The following is a 20,403-nucleotide window of genomic DNA, read 5'->3' as shown; positions in this document are numbered from 1 at the left end:
CTTGATCCCAGACAAGTTTACAGAAAGTAAACATAATTCGTCTCAAGGGGCAGAAATTGTGATGATGTACGGAGAACATTAAAAAGTCTCCCTCGTGACACGCTATATACCCCATTCACTTTAATGAGGCCGCTTCTCTCTCTCACTAGGAAGAGAGTAATCATCATTCCCTCACCTCGCACAAATTTTGCAGGACAGAACTACAAACGTGCTTTCTCTAAACCTGTTGCAGAAGTTGATCTGCTAAAGGTAGTGTTTAATTGGATAAGAAAAATGTCAATCATTCGATGTTCCGGCCTTCGCCCGTCGACCGTTAGAAAAAAGAGACCCGGCTGAAAGCTGAGACCTACTGGTGGAACTCTATAGGAGTTCAGCCAAACAGAAAGCGGGGGGGGCGGAGTTTGAGAATCTGTAATGAATTCTCTAACCTATCAGATGAGAAAACGATTGTTCTGTTAAAAAATCTTGGCCAGTTAGAGATGCTGTGCGTGGTCTCCGAGTTTCGGAGACCAATCCAGTTCTTGCTTCTCACTCTATCTGCCGTATAACCGCAGAGTATCTCGTTTAGGCGCGCGAGGAATTTCAAACGTTCGGGCAGGGGGAAGGAGCGGGGCTTATAAACAGGATGGGCGGGGTCGGATGAAAATGAACCGTATATTGGCGGCGGAGGGTGGCGGGGCTAGCCGCTGGAAGCCAAAGGCGCGAAGAGGAGTTTGACCTGTAGACTTTGGAGGAGAGGAACCTGTGGCTTAAGCCCTCCCGAGTGGACAATTGCTTTATTTGTGATGGAAAACCTAAGAATTGAGCCCTGGTAGTTTGTCAGAAATTCCCTCCCGCTTAATGGACTGCTACTATTGGCGAAGGCGGACCACGCCCCTTTTCTGAAAAGCAAGGTGAGAGAAGGTTTGGCATGGCTGCTGCTGGGTCGGGCGGGGGCGGGAAAGACTGGATTTGGATTGATAGGACTCGCCTTCCGCAGCCTGTTACTCCTAATTGCCAGCGTGTATCTGGAAGGCGCTAGGCTTGGGGGGAGCCGCCTCAGGCACGGGTAATCTGCAGTCTTGGGAAAGCAAAAAACCCGAATCCTGTACGACTTGAGAGCGCCTTGGCTTGAATGCAGAATTATATGAACGGAGTTATTTATGGTGCGTTGGGTTATAGTTTGGGACTTGCAGTGTTCACAGTTTCGTTATTCGAAGACAGCTTTCCAACAGCCTTGTGTTTTGCGTCCAGTGAGGAGAAAGGACGACGTGCACTTTTTAAAATCAACGAGCAAATTCTGCTGCGTGGAAGCCCAGTATATAACAGTTGGAAGGGGTCTTGGGGATCATCTAGTCCAACCCCCTGTCCATTGCAGGAATCTGCTACTCCAGCGTCCTGAACGATGTGATGTCTTGGTTACTTTGTAGGGAATGTGAGGCAGCATTCTTCGGTATTATATGATGATGCAACCGTTGTTGACTGTTCAAAAGTACTAAGACTTCATTATCATTTTAACGACTATGCCTTGACACGTGTTCTTGGTGAAATGGGTATATGGAGAGTTCGAACCTGATGCCTCCTGGGCAGGCTTTTCTTGCCTCAGCTATTTTTTTGTACTTATTATCAAGAAATGCTACGATACTGGGTTTGCAAACTATTAGTATATGTCAGTTATTGCCCTGTTCTAGCTGTTCTACTTTTATGGCCTGTTTCTTTCTTTCATATATTCATTTCTGGACTAGCTTTCTCTACATGGCAAATAGCTCGGATTATTTTCATCCCCAAACATCACCCAATTGTCCATAATTAGCTTTTGAGAAAAGTCTAGGTTGACATCATGCTTGCTAGGAATTATCTCGGGAGGAAACGCGGTATATGAGGCGCATTCTCACATCTGAGACCATTTCCTGCCATTTGAAATGCTACAGTCTGTAATTCTACCGCCTCTAAATGATAGGCCTTTGCTTACTTAATATTATGCTGCACTTAGTCTGCAGATACAATGCATTTTTACTCTTTTTCCGATGGACTAGCAGGAAAAGGAAGTGATACTGGTTTGCCTATATGAAAGCAGAAGTCTTTTTTAAACTTTCTGAATGAAGCAATAGCTTATTTCCCTACTGTTAGCACTCAGTGAAGAGTTTGGCAACACAGTTGCTCTTCAGGGGGCCCTGAATTGTTTGTGGTAGCAGATTTTGGCCTGCTGCTGCTGCTGTGTGAAAAGAGCTCCCTGCCCATTTTTGAGATGGCGGAAAACTTTTGACAAGCTACTTGTTCCCAGTGACAATCTCTCAGGCTTCTGTCAGGCAATGCGGGAACTAGAAGCAGGAGCAGGTAAGTAGGTTTTGTTGTGAGGAAAAGCTAATGAAGTTGTTCCCAAAGAATTTCAGCAATTGCTATGTATTACATGCAATCTGTGTTTATAGTGAAATCAAGGCTCAGATTCTTGCACCTTTTTGTTCTGCTTCACAGTGCAACAAACCTGAACATTTTCTTTTGGGGGGGCAGGAGGAGTAGTTTCCACCTGCTTTTAGTTGTGGTGGTGGTGGAATAATTCAGACCTTTTTTTTTTTGTAGTAACTTTATTAGTTTTTAATCTTTCTTGTTTAAAAATTTAACTAATATTTAAGATAAAGGAAAGAAAAGAAAGCCAAGAGAGCAGAAAAATATATAAAGAAATTACTTCCGATTTACTTTTATAACAGTTATAGGTATAAATTTAAATTGAACTCTTACTCTAGGCTTACAACATAATTTTCATTTTTTCTATCAAATATTTTTTCGAATCATCAAACCTGTATAACATAATTTCATTTTTTTTCCTGTTTCACACAAAAAGTCCAGAAAGGGTTTCCAAATGGCATTGAACGTAATCAGCGTCTTTTCTCTAATCAAAGCTGTCAATTTCGCCATCTCAGCAAAGTCCATCATCTTCACGATCCACTCTTTCATTGTGGGTAATGTCATATCTTTCCACTGTTGTGCATATAAAAGTTTCGCTGCTGTTAACATGTATATATTAGGAAAAAAAAACTCATGGATTTTTTTTTACTCTATCAATCCCAAAAGAAACACATCTGACTTCAGTTGTATATTAATCTTTAAAATCTTTATGTATTTGTATCCAAATTTTTTTAGCTTTTTTTAAATGTCCACCAAGCATGATAAAAAGTCCCCTCATTTACATTTTCCAGCTTAGATTCAAAGTACCTTTATGCACTTTAGACAATTTTTCCAGCGACAAATACCAATGATACATCATTTTATAAAAATTCTTAAGATTATGTAAATTTTAGTCCTTTCATCCACATATTCTTCCATTGTTTTCTTTGTATGTTATAACCAGTTTTTTGGCCCATTTTTTCATACATTCTTTCACTTGTTCTTCTGTTTCAAATTTCAATAAAAGTTTATACATTTTAGCAATAACATGTTCATTTGTATATAATTCTGTTTCAAATTCTTAGACTATTCAAGCCCAAAAGTCCTTTTATCTACTTTAAATCTTTCTAATAATTGTACATAGGAAAACCATTGACACGTGTATCTTTCTACTGTCAAATCATCTCTTGATTTGATTTTGAATTCTCCCTGGGAAAATTCTAATATATTACCATAAGTTAACCATTTCTACTTAGTTATAATTTCTCTTCTATAATATGGTTCTTGTGAGAGCCACAGAGATATCCACAATCTGGATTTACATCTATTCCATATTCTCAATATGGTTCATCTAAGAAAATGATTTTCTTTAGCTTTATCATACTAGAAATAACCATGCCACCCAAACCTCTAATTGTGTCCTTCTAGCTCTAATAATCTATTTCTCAGCATCACCCACTCTTTCAAGCAAACTAAACAGCAAGTTGCAAAGTATAATTTCAAATCATGTAAACCCAAATCTCCTCTTTATCATCTTGTAACACCTTATATTTGACTCGTGGTTTTAAAGGATCTTCCAAAATCAGTACCAGACATCTGCAAAAGCTCTCAACTTGTCTTTTTAATTTTTACACCCATTATACTCTCATTTTGCCTTTCATCTCTATTCAAAACTTCAAAAACCAAAATAAACAGAAGAGGGGATAATGAGCAACCTTGTCTTGTTACTTTTTGTGTCTCAAAAGGTTTTGTTAGATCTCCATTAACAATAATGTTTTCTGTGAGGTATAATTTGATTTTACAGATTTTATAAAATTCTCTCCTAAGTTCATATCTTCCAAAACTTTAAATAAAAAGGGCCAGTTTAAGTTGTCAAAAGCTTTCTCTGCATCTAAGAATATTAGCGCAGCTTGTTTTTCATTATGCTGTTCCAAGCGTTCTATAATATCCAACACGATTCTGACATTGTCTTTTAATAAAGTATCTCCCTCTTGAAGTTTCAAAATCAATTTCTTTTCTCTTTTCTTAATTTATATGCTAACCATTTCCCTGGTTTGTTCACGAATTCAAAATTCTTTTGCTTTGCATAGTTCATCTTTATTTTCATTTCTCTTACTGTTAACATAGATAACTGTTGCTATCAAAGTTTAATTTGATGTGAAATGCTTGTCTTTTCTGGTGATTTCTTTAATTCTTCCTCTTTTTATCTCATCGAAAATAGACTGTATTTTCTCTTGAGTCTTCTTTTTAAGTTTAGTATTACATTGTATGAAGTAACCTCTAATGAAAGCTTTACTTGTATCCCAACCATTCTTAAGTCAGTTCCTTTAAGTTATTTTCAAAAAATTCTATTAGTTCCTTTTTGCAATCCTCCACTATTGACTCTTTCTGTAATAATGTTTCATTTAATCTCCATCTAAAGGAAATAGGTTTCCTTTTAAAAATGAGACTCACAGGATTATGATCAGAGAAAGTCTTTGGTAAAATCTCAACTTTAGAGATCTTAGTAGCCAAATTATTTGAAGTCCAAATCATATCTATTCTTGAAAAAGATCTATGTCTTTCTGAAAAATAAGTATATTCTCTAGAGTTGCCATTTTTCATATATCCACTAGGGGTAAGTTATCCATCAAATCAAAAAAAGCCTTCAGTAATTTACCTTGAGTAATTTGAATATTATCTAATATTCCATCACTCTATTCCAATCTCCCACCAAACACCAGTTTTCATAGGAAAAGCTTGTCAGTTGCTCCATAAGTCATTTATAAAAAGTTCCTTTATCCTCATTTGAGGCATAAATTCCCAATACTATAGTTTTAATCCCTTGTAATTCAACTTCCAAATTCTGGTTTTAGTTGGGGGTTAATGTATAAAACAACTCCATTTATTTTTTTAAGTCCAGTTGATATAAATTCTTCACCCAAATTTTTACAAGTCAGATATTTTATGTCCTTTTTTCTAATATGAGTTTCTTGTAGACAAATTATATCTTGTTTTAATTTTTTCTAAGTAGTGATTTTTTTTTCTTTTTTGAGGAGCATTTGCTCCATTTATATTCCACATTAAATCTTTATAATCCATATTTAGGCCAGGAATTTAGCAAAGTCAATGCCTGTAGCATCTAATTCAGAATCAACTTTTTCAGGTTCCTTTTGCATTTGTTGTAATTTTGGAGCAGTCTCCACTACAGCCTCAGTTTGAACCTTTTCCAATTCTCCTTTAAATTTTTCCAAAAATTCTCTACCCTTTTGAACAGAGTTCAGTCAAAAACTTTGCTGTTTAAAAGTAAAATCACACCTAATTTGTCTCAACAAAATGAAATCTTTTTCTGCTTCAGTATCTCAGTCAAAAAAGGAATATTCTTTTTTCTTATGTAAGTTTCTAATAGGGATTTCTTTTAAAATATATCTGCATTATCAATCTTGTATTGAAGTGGTGTTGCAAAACTTGATTCCTTGTTGTTTTCCTCACAAAATGCACCAAAACATCTCTTGGATCATTTCTTATTCTTGCAAAATGTGAATTTATTCGATATACCTTATCAAACTCTAGCTTGGTATTTTTTTTATTTTCAAATTTATATATGCCTCCCATCTCACTGTACAAGTTACTCTAGGCAGTGTTACAAGTAAAAAACTATAAAGTCTTAGAAAAAATATACAAGTTTAAAACTATAATTTTAATTTTAACCTTTTGTAAAGTTAAACCTCCAAACTAAAAAGGCAGAGAAAGGATCCTCAAGCTACCAAGCACCCCCAGTGCTGCTAACCCCCTTTGGGTCCTTGTGCAAGTTGGCAGAGCCAGGTCTTGATGTCCTTTCGGAAGGCCAACAGAGTGGGGCCCAATCTCACCTCGGGGGAAGACGTTCCGGAGGGTGGGAGGCATGGTGGAAAAGGCTCTCCTCCTGGACCTTGCCAGTCAGAACTCTCTAGGCAATGGGGTCCGTAACATACCCTTCTTGCCTGACCAGGTGGGGCAGGTCGATATGATGGGGACGAGACTGTTCCTCACACAACTTGGGGCCATGCCCGTATCCATGCATGTATCCATGCATGTATGTAACCTGGGCCCATGTTTACAGACCCTTTACTTCTGACCTTGCCATAGTTTTTACACAACCCATGTTCTTCCTCTGATTTGGATTGCTGCCTACTGGTGGTGTCCTGATTTTGCATTTTCAGGGCATGTTAAGCAAAGTTATTGGTTGACCCTCAGGTTTTCCTATCCTCATGCTTTATGAACATCACTGGCTGGCAGAAAGCCATTCTCTAATCAGGACGGGAATGGAGTTTATGATGGAGATGTGTTGACAGCTGGTTAGTGGCCTGTGGAATGAGAGTTGCTGAGTGCAGTAGTTGCCAGCCACTATACTATGCCTGGATCCTTCTGCTGGGAGAAAAAAGACATGGCAGTGGAAAAGAGTGCCGGGGCATGATCGTACCATGTTAGATGCAAGCAGAGAAAGGAGACAGGTTCTCTGTTCCTGAGCCTTCATCTCTGGGACTTGGCATACGTACCATCTGGTTCTGTTCCTATGCCTGGATATTTGGTTTCTTGGATATTCCTGGAGCTAATTGGTTTGGGGGCGTGGGCATGGAGTGGCAAAGTTTTCCCTAATCTGCTCGCTTTTTCAACTCAGTTGATGTCCTATGTATACTTTTGTCTTCTGTCTAGGGAGTTGCATCCCTAGACAGAAAAGCAAAACAATGGATTGATTAGGGATTGGTCTCTTTTCCATTTGGTAGTATGTTTGCAATTCATTTATTCAAGTTAGGCTAATTCTTAAGATGTCTTATTTATACAATTCTTTGGAGTAATATAGCTTAGCTGCTGCTGCTATCTTTTCTCCCCCAAGTCAATGTATGTATCTAAATTATTTCCCATACTACTTTTTTTTGAAAGGGAAAACCCTAGCTTGACTTTCACCAAGGCTGGGGCCCCATAACTAGTATTAACCCTGGAGAGCAATGCTATCTTTTGCATGTTAAGATAAACAAGCAACTCTGCCATTTTAAGGTTAGGGACAATTTAGGCATAATTTATGTATGCCATGGGTTTCCTTAGGCTTCAGCATGTTTTGTGTGGGTCCTGTCAAAATGAAATGCAATTACTATGTGTGTAAGATCATTTTTAATTCTGGTAGACTAGGATAATAATGGTTAGAATAGAAGATGGAGTTTAGAAATTGAAGACCTTGAATTCAGTGGTAGAACAAAAAGACTCAGGATTGAGCATTTTATTTTAAATGAAGTGCTTTTTGATTTGTCAAAGCATTCAAACCTTTATTATAATTGCACAATCTTAGTAATTATCAGTTCATTCATAGATAATATATATTTTTTGAAAATTCACCTTTGTTTTAAATAAAATAAAAGGATTATAATCAGATTAAAAAATAATAAAACAAGCACAGAGTACTATTGATGTACTTCTTAAGAGGGAAATGAATATATATATCTGTACAGAAATCTATATCTCTATTGTATATATCTGTCTATGCTGTATTGTTAAAGTTTTTAAAAAAAAACTGGAAAAAGTAGAAAAATGTTATGAGAGCAGTAAAAGAAACTTGTGCAGATTACAAACAGCAAGTTAGTGAACATGGTATTTTTTCTATTTCTGGAAGGAATTAATATGTTTTGTTATTCTCTTCCTTTAATCCTTGCAGCATCCCTGTGGGGGAAGTTAGCTTGAGTGTGTGTGACCAAACTAATGTTACCTAGAAAATATCTGTACTTAACTATGTAGTCTTAATGTGAAATATATCCATTAAAGCAATGACTTTTATTTACTTTAATCTCCTAGAACACATCAACAAGAAATAACTGCATTTGTGCCTATTTCTGTTCATTTTGGAAGTGCAGTTCTGTTCACTTTGCTGAAGAGAAACTTTGCTGTGCTGCTAGGTTGGTGCTGACTGCTGCAGAGCTAGTGGAAAAAGTTGCCCTTGCTAACATAAGAAAAAAATATCTACAATCTAAAATAACATTCATGGAATATTTGACTTTATGCAGTTAAGAATATGTGAGTAGTCATCTGAGACAGCATACTGACTTAAAATTACCTGCCAAAAAGAGTCTTAGATGAGTTGATTTGCTGGTGGTGGTATCTGTTAATTTATTCTGTTCAAAATCATAAGTTCAAAGTTTGCATATTCCTAAAAATATTCCATGTATAGAGGCAGTGAGCCTATGGATGCTGGTGCCATGTCTTTAATTGCTGTTTTATTTCATGATACTGTGCTTCTCAAAGCTTCATTGCATTTAAAGCTACACCAATTGGATCACAATGTACTCCAGCAAACCAGGTTTCTAAGATATAGTTTTATAAAACTTTAAAACAACTTGGCTCTTAACACCCCTAAAAGTTTAGACAACTTACATTCATGCATTGTACTACAGTTAGTATAGTCTAGTTGCAGTCTCTTAGGATGCTCCATGGGGTAGGAGTGCCCAGGGTAACATTCTCAATGGATATGCAATGTCTTATTCTTTCAAGAGTCCTTGAAGGCTAGAAACAATGTAGGTGTGATGGAATGGAATTATGAAGGGCAGGCTCAGAGAGATAAACATTTTCTTAGCTCTCCAGAGGAGCGTGGGAGATACAAGAGGACGAGACTGGCACCTCCCTGAGGAATTCACAATGTTGTGGCTGGCTGGCTTGGGAGCTGGGGTTTCAGTCTGGGAAGATTCTTGCTAGAGGTTGTAGCTAATAAACATAGCTGAACTGAACTTGCATTGTCTCTTGGAGTTCCTTGGGCTAGGCCTGACATCAGTCTTCCCAGACTCTAATGATGTCAGGCCTAGCCCAAGGAACTCCAAGAGACAATGCCAATTCAGTCCAGCTATGTTTATTAGCTACAACCTCTAGCAAGAATCTTCCCAGACTGAAACCCCAGCTCCCAAGCCAGCCAGCCACAACATTGTGAATTCCTCAGGGAGGTGCCAGTCTCGTCCTCTTGTATCTCCCACGCTCCTCTGGAGAGCTAAGAAAATGTTTATCTCTCTGAGCCTGCCCTTCATAATTCCATTCCATCACAGTAGGATACACATTCACTTCTATTGCTTATCATTTAAGAGCAATCTTAGTTGTCTGTAACACTATTATCATTTAATCTGGCTCTTGTTTTGCCAATAATGCTTAACATTTGGAAGTCCTGGAGGAATGGGTAATGCTAGATAAGTTAAAGTCGATGCTGTGTTTATCTCAAATGTAGGTGTAGCTATGGGCACAATTTGGCCTAGCAGCTACTGCTGCATTATTTTTATTTTATTTTATTTTATTTTATTTTATTTATCGTATTTATGTGCTGCCCATCTCACAGAAATGTGACTCTGGGGCATACAATAAAACCATAAAAACCAGTAATTACAAAAACACTGTATAATTAAAAGATTGTTATAAAAAACAGAAGGGGGGACTTTTTATCATGTTCGATGGACTTGTAAAAAGGCTAAAAAAATTTGGACTCAAATACATTAATTCAGAAGATCTTAAAAACTAATATACCAGAGACATTTATTTTGGGACTGATGGACAAACAATTGGAAAAAACTCATGGAACTTTGTTTCTATATATAACAGCAGAGAGACTTTTATATGCACAACAGTGGAAAGTTTTGACATTACCTACAATGAAAGAATGGATGGTGAAGTTGATGGAGCTGGCTGAGATGGCAAAATTGACAGCTTTGATTAGAGAAAACATTAATTTTAATGCTAATTAAAAGTGGGGGCAGCGGGAGGTGCCAGAAGGCATCCCAATTGACTTTTGCTGCATGAGGGGCGAACTGGGGCTTCAAGATTCAGCCACCCCTACTCAATCCCGCCCAGTGCCAGTACAGAGCAATGGGTCCCTCCATTGGGTGTTTGGGACTCCCTCTTGGTAGTGAAAGTCTGGGGGGGAGTCTAGGAGCGTATGGGGATGCGAGGCTCCACTTGCTGGGTGAGAGCCAGGAGGTGTGAGCATGTGTATGGGATGCCCGCCCTGCCGGCTAGCAAGAGAGGTCGTGCAGGGGGGCAGAGGGTGATTGAGGTGTGTGGTCAGTGGGGGTGGGTCTCAGCCTGCGCCGAGAGCATGAGCTGGTACGTGGGCGAGATCCCCCCTCTCCTGGGAGTGTTTGGTCTTGAATGTGGATGTCTGATGGGATGGAGGGATTTTTGCCCCAGATTGGGGTCTTCGAGGGCCTGGGATTGGAGGCACTTGGGCCTGGAACCCTCGGGGAGGATGGGGGGGCCACATTATCGAGGTGGTGATGGGCAGGGGACGTTATGGCAGGAGCAGGGGGGCAGGCCATCTTCGGGGAAGACGCCCCTGGTGTGTGTTGCCGGTGGCGTGTTCCGGCCCTCCTTGCTCATGCCCAGGTCCTGGCCAGCAGGTTCACGGGCCCTGGCCTTCGGCTGCTGCTGCTGCTGCTTAATGCCAGGTCAGTTAAAAACAAGGCCCCCATCATAGGTGACTTGATCACTGAGGAGGGGGCAGACCTGGCATGTATCACCGAGACCTGGCTGGGGCCTGAGGGGGGGGTACCCCTCTCGGAAATGTGCCTAGCTGGGTTTACGGTGTGGCACCAGCCAAGATACCAGGGCAGGGGAGGAGGGGTGGCTGTTGTCATCCGAGAGTCTCTAGTGGCCTTCAAGGGCATTGCTCCACAAGTTTCTGGCTGTGAGACACTGTTTCTTAGGTTGGGTGCCCGCGAACAGTTGGGAGTGCTGCTACTGTACCAGCCTCCCTGCTGCGTGGCAGCCTCCCTGCTGCGTGGCAGCCTCCCTGCCTGAGCTGCTGGAGGCCGTCTTGGGGCTGGTGGTGGAGTTCCCCAGGCTTATGGTTCTGGGGGACTTCAACCTGCCATCCCTGGGGCGATCCTCTGAGGCAGCTCGGGAGTTCATGGCAGCCATGGGCCTGTCTCAAATTGTGCGGGACCCAACCCGAGATAGTGGCCACATGCCGGATTTAGTTTTCTTGTCTGAGCAATGGCAAAGTGACCTGAGGGGAGATGTACGGCTTTCCCCGTTGTCATGGTCAGATCACGCCCTGGTGACCCTGAGTTTCTCCTATGCCACCCCTCTCCGCAGGGAGGCAGGACCCATGCGATTGGTCCGCCCCTGGTGCCTGATGGACCCGTTAGGGTTTCAGAGGGAGCTGGGGATATTCCCGTGGACCTGCTGCACGGTCCAGCGGAGGCCCTGGCTGCTGCCTGGAATAGAGAAGCGGCCGGGGCCTTGGACAGGATCGCGCCTTTGCGACCTCTCTTGCCACGCCGGCCCCGACACTCCCCGTGGTTTACGGAGGAGTTGAGGGTGCTGAAGAGGGTTAAGAGGCGTCTAGAGCGCCGCTGGAGGAAGACACGGACTGAATCCAACCGAACACATGTTAGAGCCGCTATTAAGGCCTACATTGTGGCGATAAGGGCGGCGAAGCGCCAATACTTCTCCGCCCTTATTGCGTCTGCAGAGTGCCGCCCGGCGGTCCTGTTTGGCATCACCAAGTCTCTCCTGGGTAAGGGGGATGTGGCGGTGCATTTGCAGGGCCGCACAGAGGAATTTGCAGAGCACCTGCAGGATAAAATCGCTCAGATTCATTCCAAGTTGGACTCCGAGTATGGCGCAAGGTCTGGGGAGATACCGGGGGATGGTTCTTGCCCAGTTAACTGGGAACGGTTTGATCCTGTTGTTCCTGAGGAAGTGGACAGGATCTTTCGGTCTGTGAGGGCCACCACTTGTCATCTGGACCCATGCCCCTCCTGGCTGGTGAAAGCAGCTCGGGAGGGGATATGTAGTTGGATCCAGACGATGGTTAAGGCATCCTTGCAGGAGGGAGTGTTTCCGGCACCCTTTAAAGAGGCGTTGGTGCACCCCCTCCTCAAGAACCCCTCCCTGGATCCTACTATACTGGACAATTTTCGTCCAGTCTCCCACCTCCCCTTCTTGGGGAAGGTGGTTGAGAAAGTGGTGGCTTCGCAGCTCCAAAGGGTCCTGGAGGAAACGGATTATCTGGACCCTTATCAGTCAGGTTTCAGGCCCGGCTATGGAACGGAAACGGCATTGGTCGCACTTATGGATGATCTCTGGCGGGAGCGGGATGGTGGTAGTGCGACCATCCTTGCTCTCCTTGATCTCTCAGCGGCGTTCGATACCGTCGACCATGGTATCCTATTGAGACGGCTCAGGGATATGGGGGTGGGTGGCACAGTTTTGTGCTGGTTCACCTCCTCTCTCCGGGGCCGATCCCAGTCGGTGGTGATAGGGAGCAAGAGGTCCCATCCTCGGCCCCTCCTTTGTGGGGTGCCTCAGGGTTCGGTTCTCTCTCCGCTCCTTTTCAACATCTATATGAAGCTGCTGGGTGAGATCATCCGTCATCATGGGATGAGGTATCATCAGTATGCTGATGATACTCAGCTATACACCTCCATCCCTGGTGAGGTAAGTGATGCTGTTTCCGCCCTCTCGCGGTGCCTGGAGGCTGTGAGGGTCTGGATGGGGAACAACAGGCTCCAGCTGAACCCTGGCAAGACGGAGTGGCTGTGGGTTAATGGCTCTTCTGTATCTGGGATGTTGTCATCGTTGGTTCTGGATGGAGTAGCACTGCCCCAGACAGACCCAGTGCGTAACTTGGGGGGTCCTCCTGGACTCACGACTCCTGCTCAAAGAGCAGGTGGCAGCCGTGGCCAGGAAGGCTTTTGCACAGCTTCGGGTTGTGCACCAGTTACGCCCTTTCCTGGATCGGGATGCCTTGCGAACGGTCACTCATGCCCTCGTTATCTCCCAGATGAACTACTGCAATGTGCTCTACATGGGGCTACCCTTGAAGAATATCCGGAAGCTGCAGCTGGTCCAGAATGCGGCCACGCGGGCGATTTTTGGGGCCCGAAGAAGGACCCATATAACACTTCTGCTCCGTGAGCTGCATTGGGTACCAGTTTGCTTCCGGGTCCAATTCAAGGTGTTGGTTATCACCTTTAAAGCCCTACATGGCATGGGGCCAGCCTACCTGAAGGACCGCCTCGCCCCCACGATCTCTACCCGTCCCACCCGATCTCACAGAGAGGGCATGCTTCGGATCCCCGTGGTAAAAGAACTCTGATTAGCGGGGTCCAGAAGGCGGACCTTCTCTGCTGTGGCCCCCGCCTTTTGGAACATCTTGCCCCCGGAGGTGAGACAGGCCCCCTCCAGGCCTTTCGGAGGGACTTAAAGACATGGCTCTGCCATCTGGCCTGGGGCAGGGAGGGAAGAAATCAGAATTGGGATTGGCTGGCCCCTTAGTGGTATGCTGTGGCCCCAGCGGCCTCTTGGATTTCTTAGCTTTTTTATTTTTTAATGTTTGGTTTTATAACTTTTAACTGTATTCATGTTTTTTAGTATGTTGTAAGCAGCCCAGAGTCCCCCATTGTGGGGAGATGGGCGGGGACAAATTAAATAAATAAATAAATAAAATAAATAATTGGAAGCCCCTTTTGGACTTTTTTTATGAAACAGAAAAGTGAAATCATGATAAATGGATTTAACAATTAGAAATAATAGTAGACAATAGAAAAATTGAAAATTGTGTTGTAAACTTAGAGTAAGAGTTTAAAACAAATTTATACAGGTACTTACATCTGTTGTAAAAGAAAGTCGGAAGTAATTTTTCTTTTGTATTTTTCTTTCTGCACTTTTGACTTTGTTTTTTCATGCTTTACTTTTTTCTCTCCTCTCCTTTATATCTTATTAGTTCTTGTTAGTTTTTATCTCTTTATCTTAAATCTAAAAGTTATTTTTAAAAAAAAATAAACAAGGATTAAGGAAAACATTAGTTGTTACACACAACGTAACCACCTCATTAAATCCTCATTCCTGTGAGATCCCCAAGCCTATTGACATAACCAGGTTTTAAGGGACTTCTGGAAGGACATCAAGGATGGGGCCAGTCTCACCTTGAGGGGAATGATGTTCCACAGGGTGGGTTCCACAGCAGAAAAAGTCCATCTCCTGGGTCCTGCTAGACATAGTTCCTTAGCAGACGGGACCCGGAGCATACCTCTTCTGCCAGACCTGATGAGACAGGCAGAAGTAATCGGGAAGAGGTGGTACCTCAAATAATCCAGCCCCATGCCATGAAGGGCTTTAAAAGTCAAAACCAGCACCTCGAGTAGTATTAGAATAAGAGGCTATTATATGATTTATCTATATCTGCTGTATAAGAAGTCAGAAGTCATTCTTTTTGTAATTTTTTCTTCCCTTTTCTTCACCTTCCATCACTTTCGTATTCTTTATTTCTAACTCTCTTGTTCTCTGCTTCTCTCTTTGATTATTAGTTCTTGTTTGCTTTTATCTTTATGCTTTTTATAACTTACTAAAGTTCTTATAAAAAAAAACAACACAGCACCTTGAATTGGACCCAGAAGCAGACTGGCAACCAATGCAGCTTGCGGAGCAGAGGTGTAATGTATGCCATTCTAGGGACACACATAACTGCCCACACCACTGCATTTTGCACCAACTGAAACTTCCAGATATTCTTCAAGGGCAGCCCCACGTAGAGCACATTACAATAGTCCACCTGGGAGGTGACCAGAGCATGAATGACTGTGAGCAGAGCCTCCCAATCCAGGAACAGGTGTTACTGGTGCACAACACAAAGCTGTGAAAAGGCCCTCCTAGCCACAACCACCACCTGCTCTGAGCAGGAGTCACGAGTCCAGGAAGAACCCCAAGCTGTGCAGTAGGTCTGTCTGGGGCAGTGCAACCCCATTCAGGACCAGAGATGGTATAGTCTCAGATTCAGAAGGCCCCAGAACCCAGAGCTTCTCAGTCTTACCAGGGTTCGGTTAAAGCCTGTTCTCCATCTAGATCCCCAGTCTCTAGGCACTGGGATAGGAAAATATCCTATAAAACCTTTATATAGGTAGTCCTCAGTTAACAACTGCTTGTTCAGTGACCATCCAAAATTATGATGGTGCTGAATGAGTGGTACTTAAGACTGGTCTTTGAAGTTCTGTGATTGTGATCTTGGCACTTGGCAACCGGCTCACACAACAGTTCTAGCGTCCTGCAATCACGTGATCACCATTTGCAGCCTTCCCTGCCAGCTTCCCACAAGCAAAGTCAATGAGGAACCCAGCAGGGAAAGTCACAAGTCACTTCAGTAAGTCTCCCCTGTCTGGCAGCAGCCACCCCTGGCCTAGCCACTCTTGTGCTGTGCCTCGCTGTCTACCTGCATACCCTCCCTAACCCAGTAGCCACCACCCCAGCCGCATCTCAGTGGCCACCCATGGACCCTCCCCCACCTGGCAGCAGCCACCCACACCTTGCCAGTCACCTGCGCACCCTCCCCCACCCAGCAGCAGGCATTTACCTGCCTGTTGGCCTGCCTGCAAGCACCTGGGACTTGCAACTTCCTGCTGGCTTCCCCACTGACTTTGCTTGTTGGAAAGCAACAACTTCCAGCAGGAAGTTGCGAGGAGGTCCTCACTTAATGACTCATGATCCTCACTTAACGATTTGCAATCCTTGCTTAACTATGGGAACAGGGACTGTTAGGATTGCCCTCACTAAGCGATGCGGCCACGTGACAACATGCTTTACAACTGCATTGCTTAGCGACAGCAATTTTGGTCCCAATTACCATAGTTAAGCGAGGACTATGTATTTAATGGACTTAGAAATTGTGTTGCTTGTTGATATAACATTTAATGCCTTGTTCTCAAAAGTGATCATATTAACTACTGTGCCTCCCAGAGTAATAACTCCCCAGCTCCATGTGGGATTTGATTGATTTTTTTGCCAGGGACAAATACGCTCCTTTATTAACTTGTATCTTCTTAAACTCTTTACCTCCCTGCTGATCTAAGTTCTGCCATTCCTTTATCTTGATGTGCTTGGTATGTGGTAAGTCAGGCCTTGTACCCTTTGTTAGACAAACCTACAAATAAAATTTAGTTTATCCAGATACATATTCCTGTTTTTTAGGACTGTATTGAGATTGGACAAACTTTTGGTAGCCAAGGGCTCTACTTAACATTTATTGAAATGGCTAAGTACTACAAAATGGGAGGGACTGCATCATACAGTGGGTAAGAATGGATGAAGGACTAAATATGACTATTTTAGGACTTATACTGTAGGTTTTTCCCCCCGACTACTGCATTGTTAGTGTTCACAAATCATGGCAGTAATTGGTTTCAAAGGCCATGTACACCACTGGTTCACAAGTTGCCCACCTTAGGCAATATAATAAGTGACTTAGTCTTACATGGAAAACCTGGTCACTTAGCTCTAAGGACCACTAGGGTAGAGCTATAAATAGAGTATAAATATGAACCATGATTTGGGCTATATAAAGGATCCTATTCTTGAAATTAAAGGGGACTGATTGGTAATTCTGATGACTGGATAAACCTCTTCTTCTTTCTATCTTTCTTGCAGTAATTATTCCCAATCTCCTACCACATTTTTATTTATCATTAGGTATAGCATGCCAGAAGCTCTCATGGCCCAGGATCCTGCAAAGCTGCAAGCAGAGGTAGAGCGACTAGCGGCTGAGCTGCAGGAGGCAACCCAAGAAAACGTCCAGGCAGCCCAGTATGGGCTGGCTGTGCTGGAGGAAAATGATGAGCTCAAGCAGCGCTGTGGAGATCTGGAAGGTCAACTAGAGGAGCTACGTGCAGAATTGGCCCACATGAAGGAGGTATGCGAACAATTTCACGACTCTGCCTTGAACCAGGATTCCTTTAGTATGACCTGTCTTGGACACTAAGGATGCTGTTTCTTAGAATGTCTTCCATCTTCTTTCCCTTAGGCTTTAGCAGAGTCTCATAGCAGTCATAAGCGAGCAGCAGCTGATGGGGAGAACCGAGAAGAATGTCTGCTCAGGGAATCGGCTTCCAAAGAGGCCCATCTGACTCAAACCATTGAGGAGCTCCAAAGTGATGTGAAATTCCTGAAATCCCAGCTTGACAATACTGGGGTGGAAAATGAGCGGCTCAGTGTGGCTCTGCGAGACTTAAGGAAGGTAATTCAGGCAGCTCCCAGTTTAAGATAGTTATGCTCAGAAGCCTCTGCTCTGGTACTCTTAGCCAGGAAGAAGGGGATTGAAATATGGGCACAAGTTGGAAGGTATTGTAGCTGAGAATCTCATTACTGGTTCAGTTTTTTATTTGTCTTGAAATTTGACCAGTTACTGTCCATGTGCTTTAGAAGTTCTGTAGCCATCAAGACTTGAATATTCTTATGTTTAAACTGGACTTTGAGCCCTATTCTTGGGGTTCTAGGATTTACAAATATACTAGTGTAATGTTCTGCTTATTCAGGAAAAAGTGATTCAACCATCTCTTCCCACGGCCTTTCAGACTTAATGCTGGGGAGCAATATGGGGAATAATCCAAGCATTTAAGCTTGTACTTGGGAAATCCTTTGAAGAGTAGAAAAATCGTAACAATTCTGCAGAAAACACTTTCAAGAGGAGACCATGTTACTTTAGTCTGGTGTCCCAAGTGATTGAAATATATTTTATCCCTACAGTTGTACTGTGGTTTCCATCTGCATGACTCAGAGTAGCTGTGGATAGTAATTCTGGAGGTACTTCTGGTGTCTCAAAAGTGCAGTGCAGCAGACTATTTCTGACTCTTTTTCAGTCTTGGAGCTGGAGTGAATTCTGGGTCCACCACTGTATTTCTGAGATGCTCAAAAATGTCTCTGTAGCAACAAGTTGGAGATAAGTGTTTGACCTTCTTTTGGGAAGTTAATATTCTTGTGACTACTGAATTCTTCCTTGACAGTTAATGTAGCCAAAATTTGTCTTCTGAAAAATGTAATAACTGTGTTCTGTGAACCAGGAAGAGGTGGGGGTGACTTTTCCTATCATGTTGGGGTATGCTCCCTCCATGGTATTCCCTTCCTTGTTAATGCCTCTTTCTGTCCGTTTCAGAGACCGATCAAGTGTGCTGCTATATTTGTTGCCCTTACCCCTTTCTTTTATATGCTCCTCACATAAAGAGCAAGGCTTCACAATGGTAGATGATGTATGGTTAGGTCCAGTTTGTTTGTTTGTTTGTTTATGCAATTTCTATAGCTGCCCATCTCAATCCAGGTGACTCTGGCAGCGGACAATTTCAGTAATTAAAACCATTAAAACCATTACAAATTATACATATAGGCAGCCAACAGTTATCATAAAAATTACATAGTTAGACTGCTGTATCTCAAATCCTAAGGGATAACATTCAAAACTTATTTTTAGGGGAAACTTTTTACCTTGCTTAGATGAATACTTTGTTAAAACATAATGGGCAGGGTAAAATTGCTTTGGGGCTAGTTCTGTTTCTGTTTTAAGAAAGGAATGGCTTTACCGTACCCTTCTCATAATTCCTTTCCAGGAGTGCCAGACCCTGGAGTCCGAAAAAAATCGATTACGTGAGGAGATGAAACAAGCCAAGTCACGGGAGCTCCGCCAGTTGCAGGACTGTGGAGAGCTTGAGGAAGAGAACATCTCCCTGCAGAAACAGGTCTCCATCCTCAGAGGAAGTCAGGTATAAAGATGTCCACACTGTGGTGCACCTGGCACTAACCTCATCTGTATGTATGTGTGTACCTTCCATTATATCTATTTAGGACTTGGTCTCCTTTTGATTTGATGTGAAACAGGTTATTCGGTGCTTAACTCCTATATTCTGAGGATACTACTTCAGTTGTCTACAACTGTTTGCTAGGTATGTGATTTCATTAGCAATATTATCCTTGTTGCCCTGAGCTGGCATATAGTTGGAGAGAGACAGTGGACTCATACATTTTTCTGTGCATGGAGACTGACTGGCTATTTTCATACAGGTTGGGAGCCTACAAGGATTAATATGGGGAAAGGGATGAGTAGAAATAAATAGTGGAGGACTTGGCTGCTTGTGCAGAAGCTGGGCATCAGTGAGTAGGAAGTGATGCAGCTAGTTCTTTACTTGAATAGTACAAGACAGAGAGAAGGTGTAAGTCAACCTTCCCCAGTCTGTGCTGTCCAGGTGTGTGGGGAATACAATTCCTAAATGCCATGGTGGTTAGTAATTTTAGGAGTTGTAGTCCCTAGACACTTAGTGGATAATTGTATATGGGAGTGCAGGGTGCGGGGGATAAACCTCCCTTTAAGAGTATTTGGTGGTGTTGGAAGATTTATTTCCTTTTTGTCTAAGACAGTATATTGTAACTGGCAAATTCTGGGTATGTGCACTTCAGCTCCCACAATTCTCAGTAATGTTCGTGCTAGCTGGGGAATTTTGGGAGCTGCTCTACATATCAGTAGGGTGTCAGTGAGAGAAAATTGGCTTAAGAGCTGTGAGTGCAGTTGGATATGGAAGAGAGGCTCTTAACAAAATTCTGGAGGATGCTTCTTAACTGCAAAGGGTTAAAGCTCTTGAAAGCTTCTATGTATATGAAGAGAAGGTGTTAAAATTGTTGAGAGAGTTTAGCAATTAAAATTTTCAGAACGTATTTTGAAAATCTACCTTTTCCCTCATTGAAAAATGCAAATAGTGCTTGAGCAGACTAGCAGCCCTTCACCATCTTGTTTTCTGATCTTTCCTTCAGTTAACACTTACCTGCCTCCATCTCTCGTTGGCCTGTGTTACTTTGCATCTAGTTTTATGATACAGGAACTTAAACTAATCTTTCTCTGTATGGAGTTTTCCAACAATACAGAAATCCCTACAGTGTTTATCAACAGACTTACATTGCAGACAAATTAGAACAATCATGATTGTTATTAGAATAGAATATGCATTTTTCCCTTGTGTATATCATAGAATAAATATTTGCAAGACCCAAACGAACCCATTCAGTATATTTTTATTAGATTTTTCATTGGTAACCTCATCTCCCTCATCCACCTTTTCAAGTTAAACTTTGACTATTAGAAAGGCACTGAGTTAAAATATTTTGTCCTGCTACTAAGAATGGGCCAGGCAGTGAATTCCTTGAGGAAGCTAAGTACACAAGAGGTACTGCAACTAGATGGTTGACATTTTTTAAATGAAGTGAGGCCTCAGCAGTAGACATCAAAGAATGGTATTATTGGCACAG

The 20,403-nt window shown here is 42.4% G+C and overlaps 1 protein-coding gene across 2 annotated transcripts in view; it reads left to right on the top strand.

Annotated features, from left to right (window-relative positions):
• The first annotated feature begins 584 nt into the window (after nt 1-584).
• Nucleotides 585-20,403, top strand: part of LOC103049207 (protein bicaudal D homolog 2-like) — a 30,116-nt gene continuing 10,297 nt past the window's right edge. The window contains exons 1-4 of one of the 2 annotated variants that reach the window (XM_007420521.4): nt 585-893; nt 16,810-17,029; nt 17,141-17,353; nt 18,717-18,869. In XM_007420521.4, the coding sequence (XP_007420583.1) occupies nt 16,817-17,029; nt 17,141-17,353; nt 18,717-18,869 (579 nt within the window). In that variant the 5' untranslated portion in view covers nt 585-893; nt 16,810-16,816. Of the gene's footprint in view, nt 894-942; nt 2,317-16,809; nt 17,030-17,140; nt 17,354-18,716; nt 18,870-20,403 lie in introns of those variants that run through there. The other variant, XM_007420522.4, reaches the window with a different exon arrangement.

This window comes from Python bivittatus, unplaced genomic scaffold (assembly GCF_059951505.1).
Source record: "Python bivittatus isolate LINGU-HERP-01145 unplaced genomic scaffold, Pbiv_v1 ctg000220_np1212, whole genome shotgun sequence".
NCBI lineage: Eukaryota > Metazoa > Chordata > Lepidosauria > Squamata > Pythonidae > Python > Python bivittatus.
Note: the sequence above shows the minus strand (reverse complement) of the source record. Positions and strands in the feature narration are given on the sequence as shown.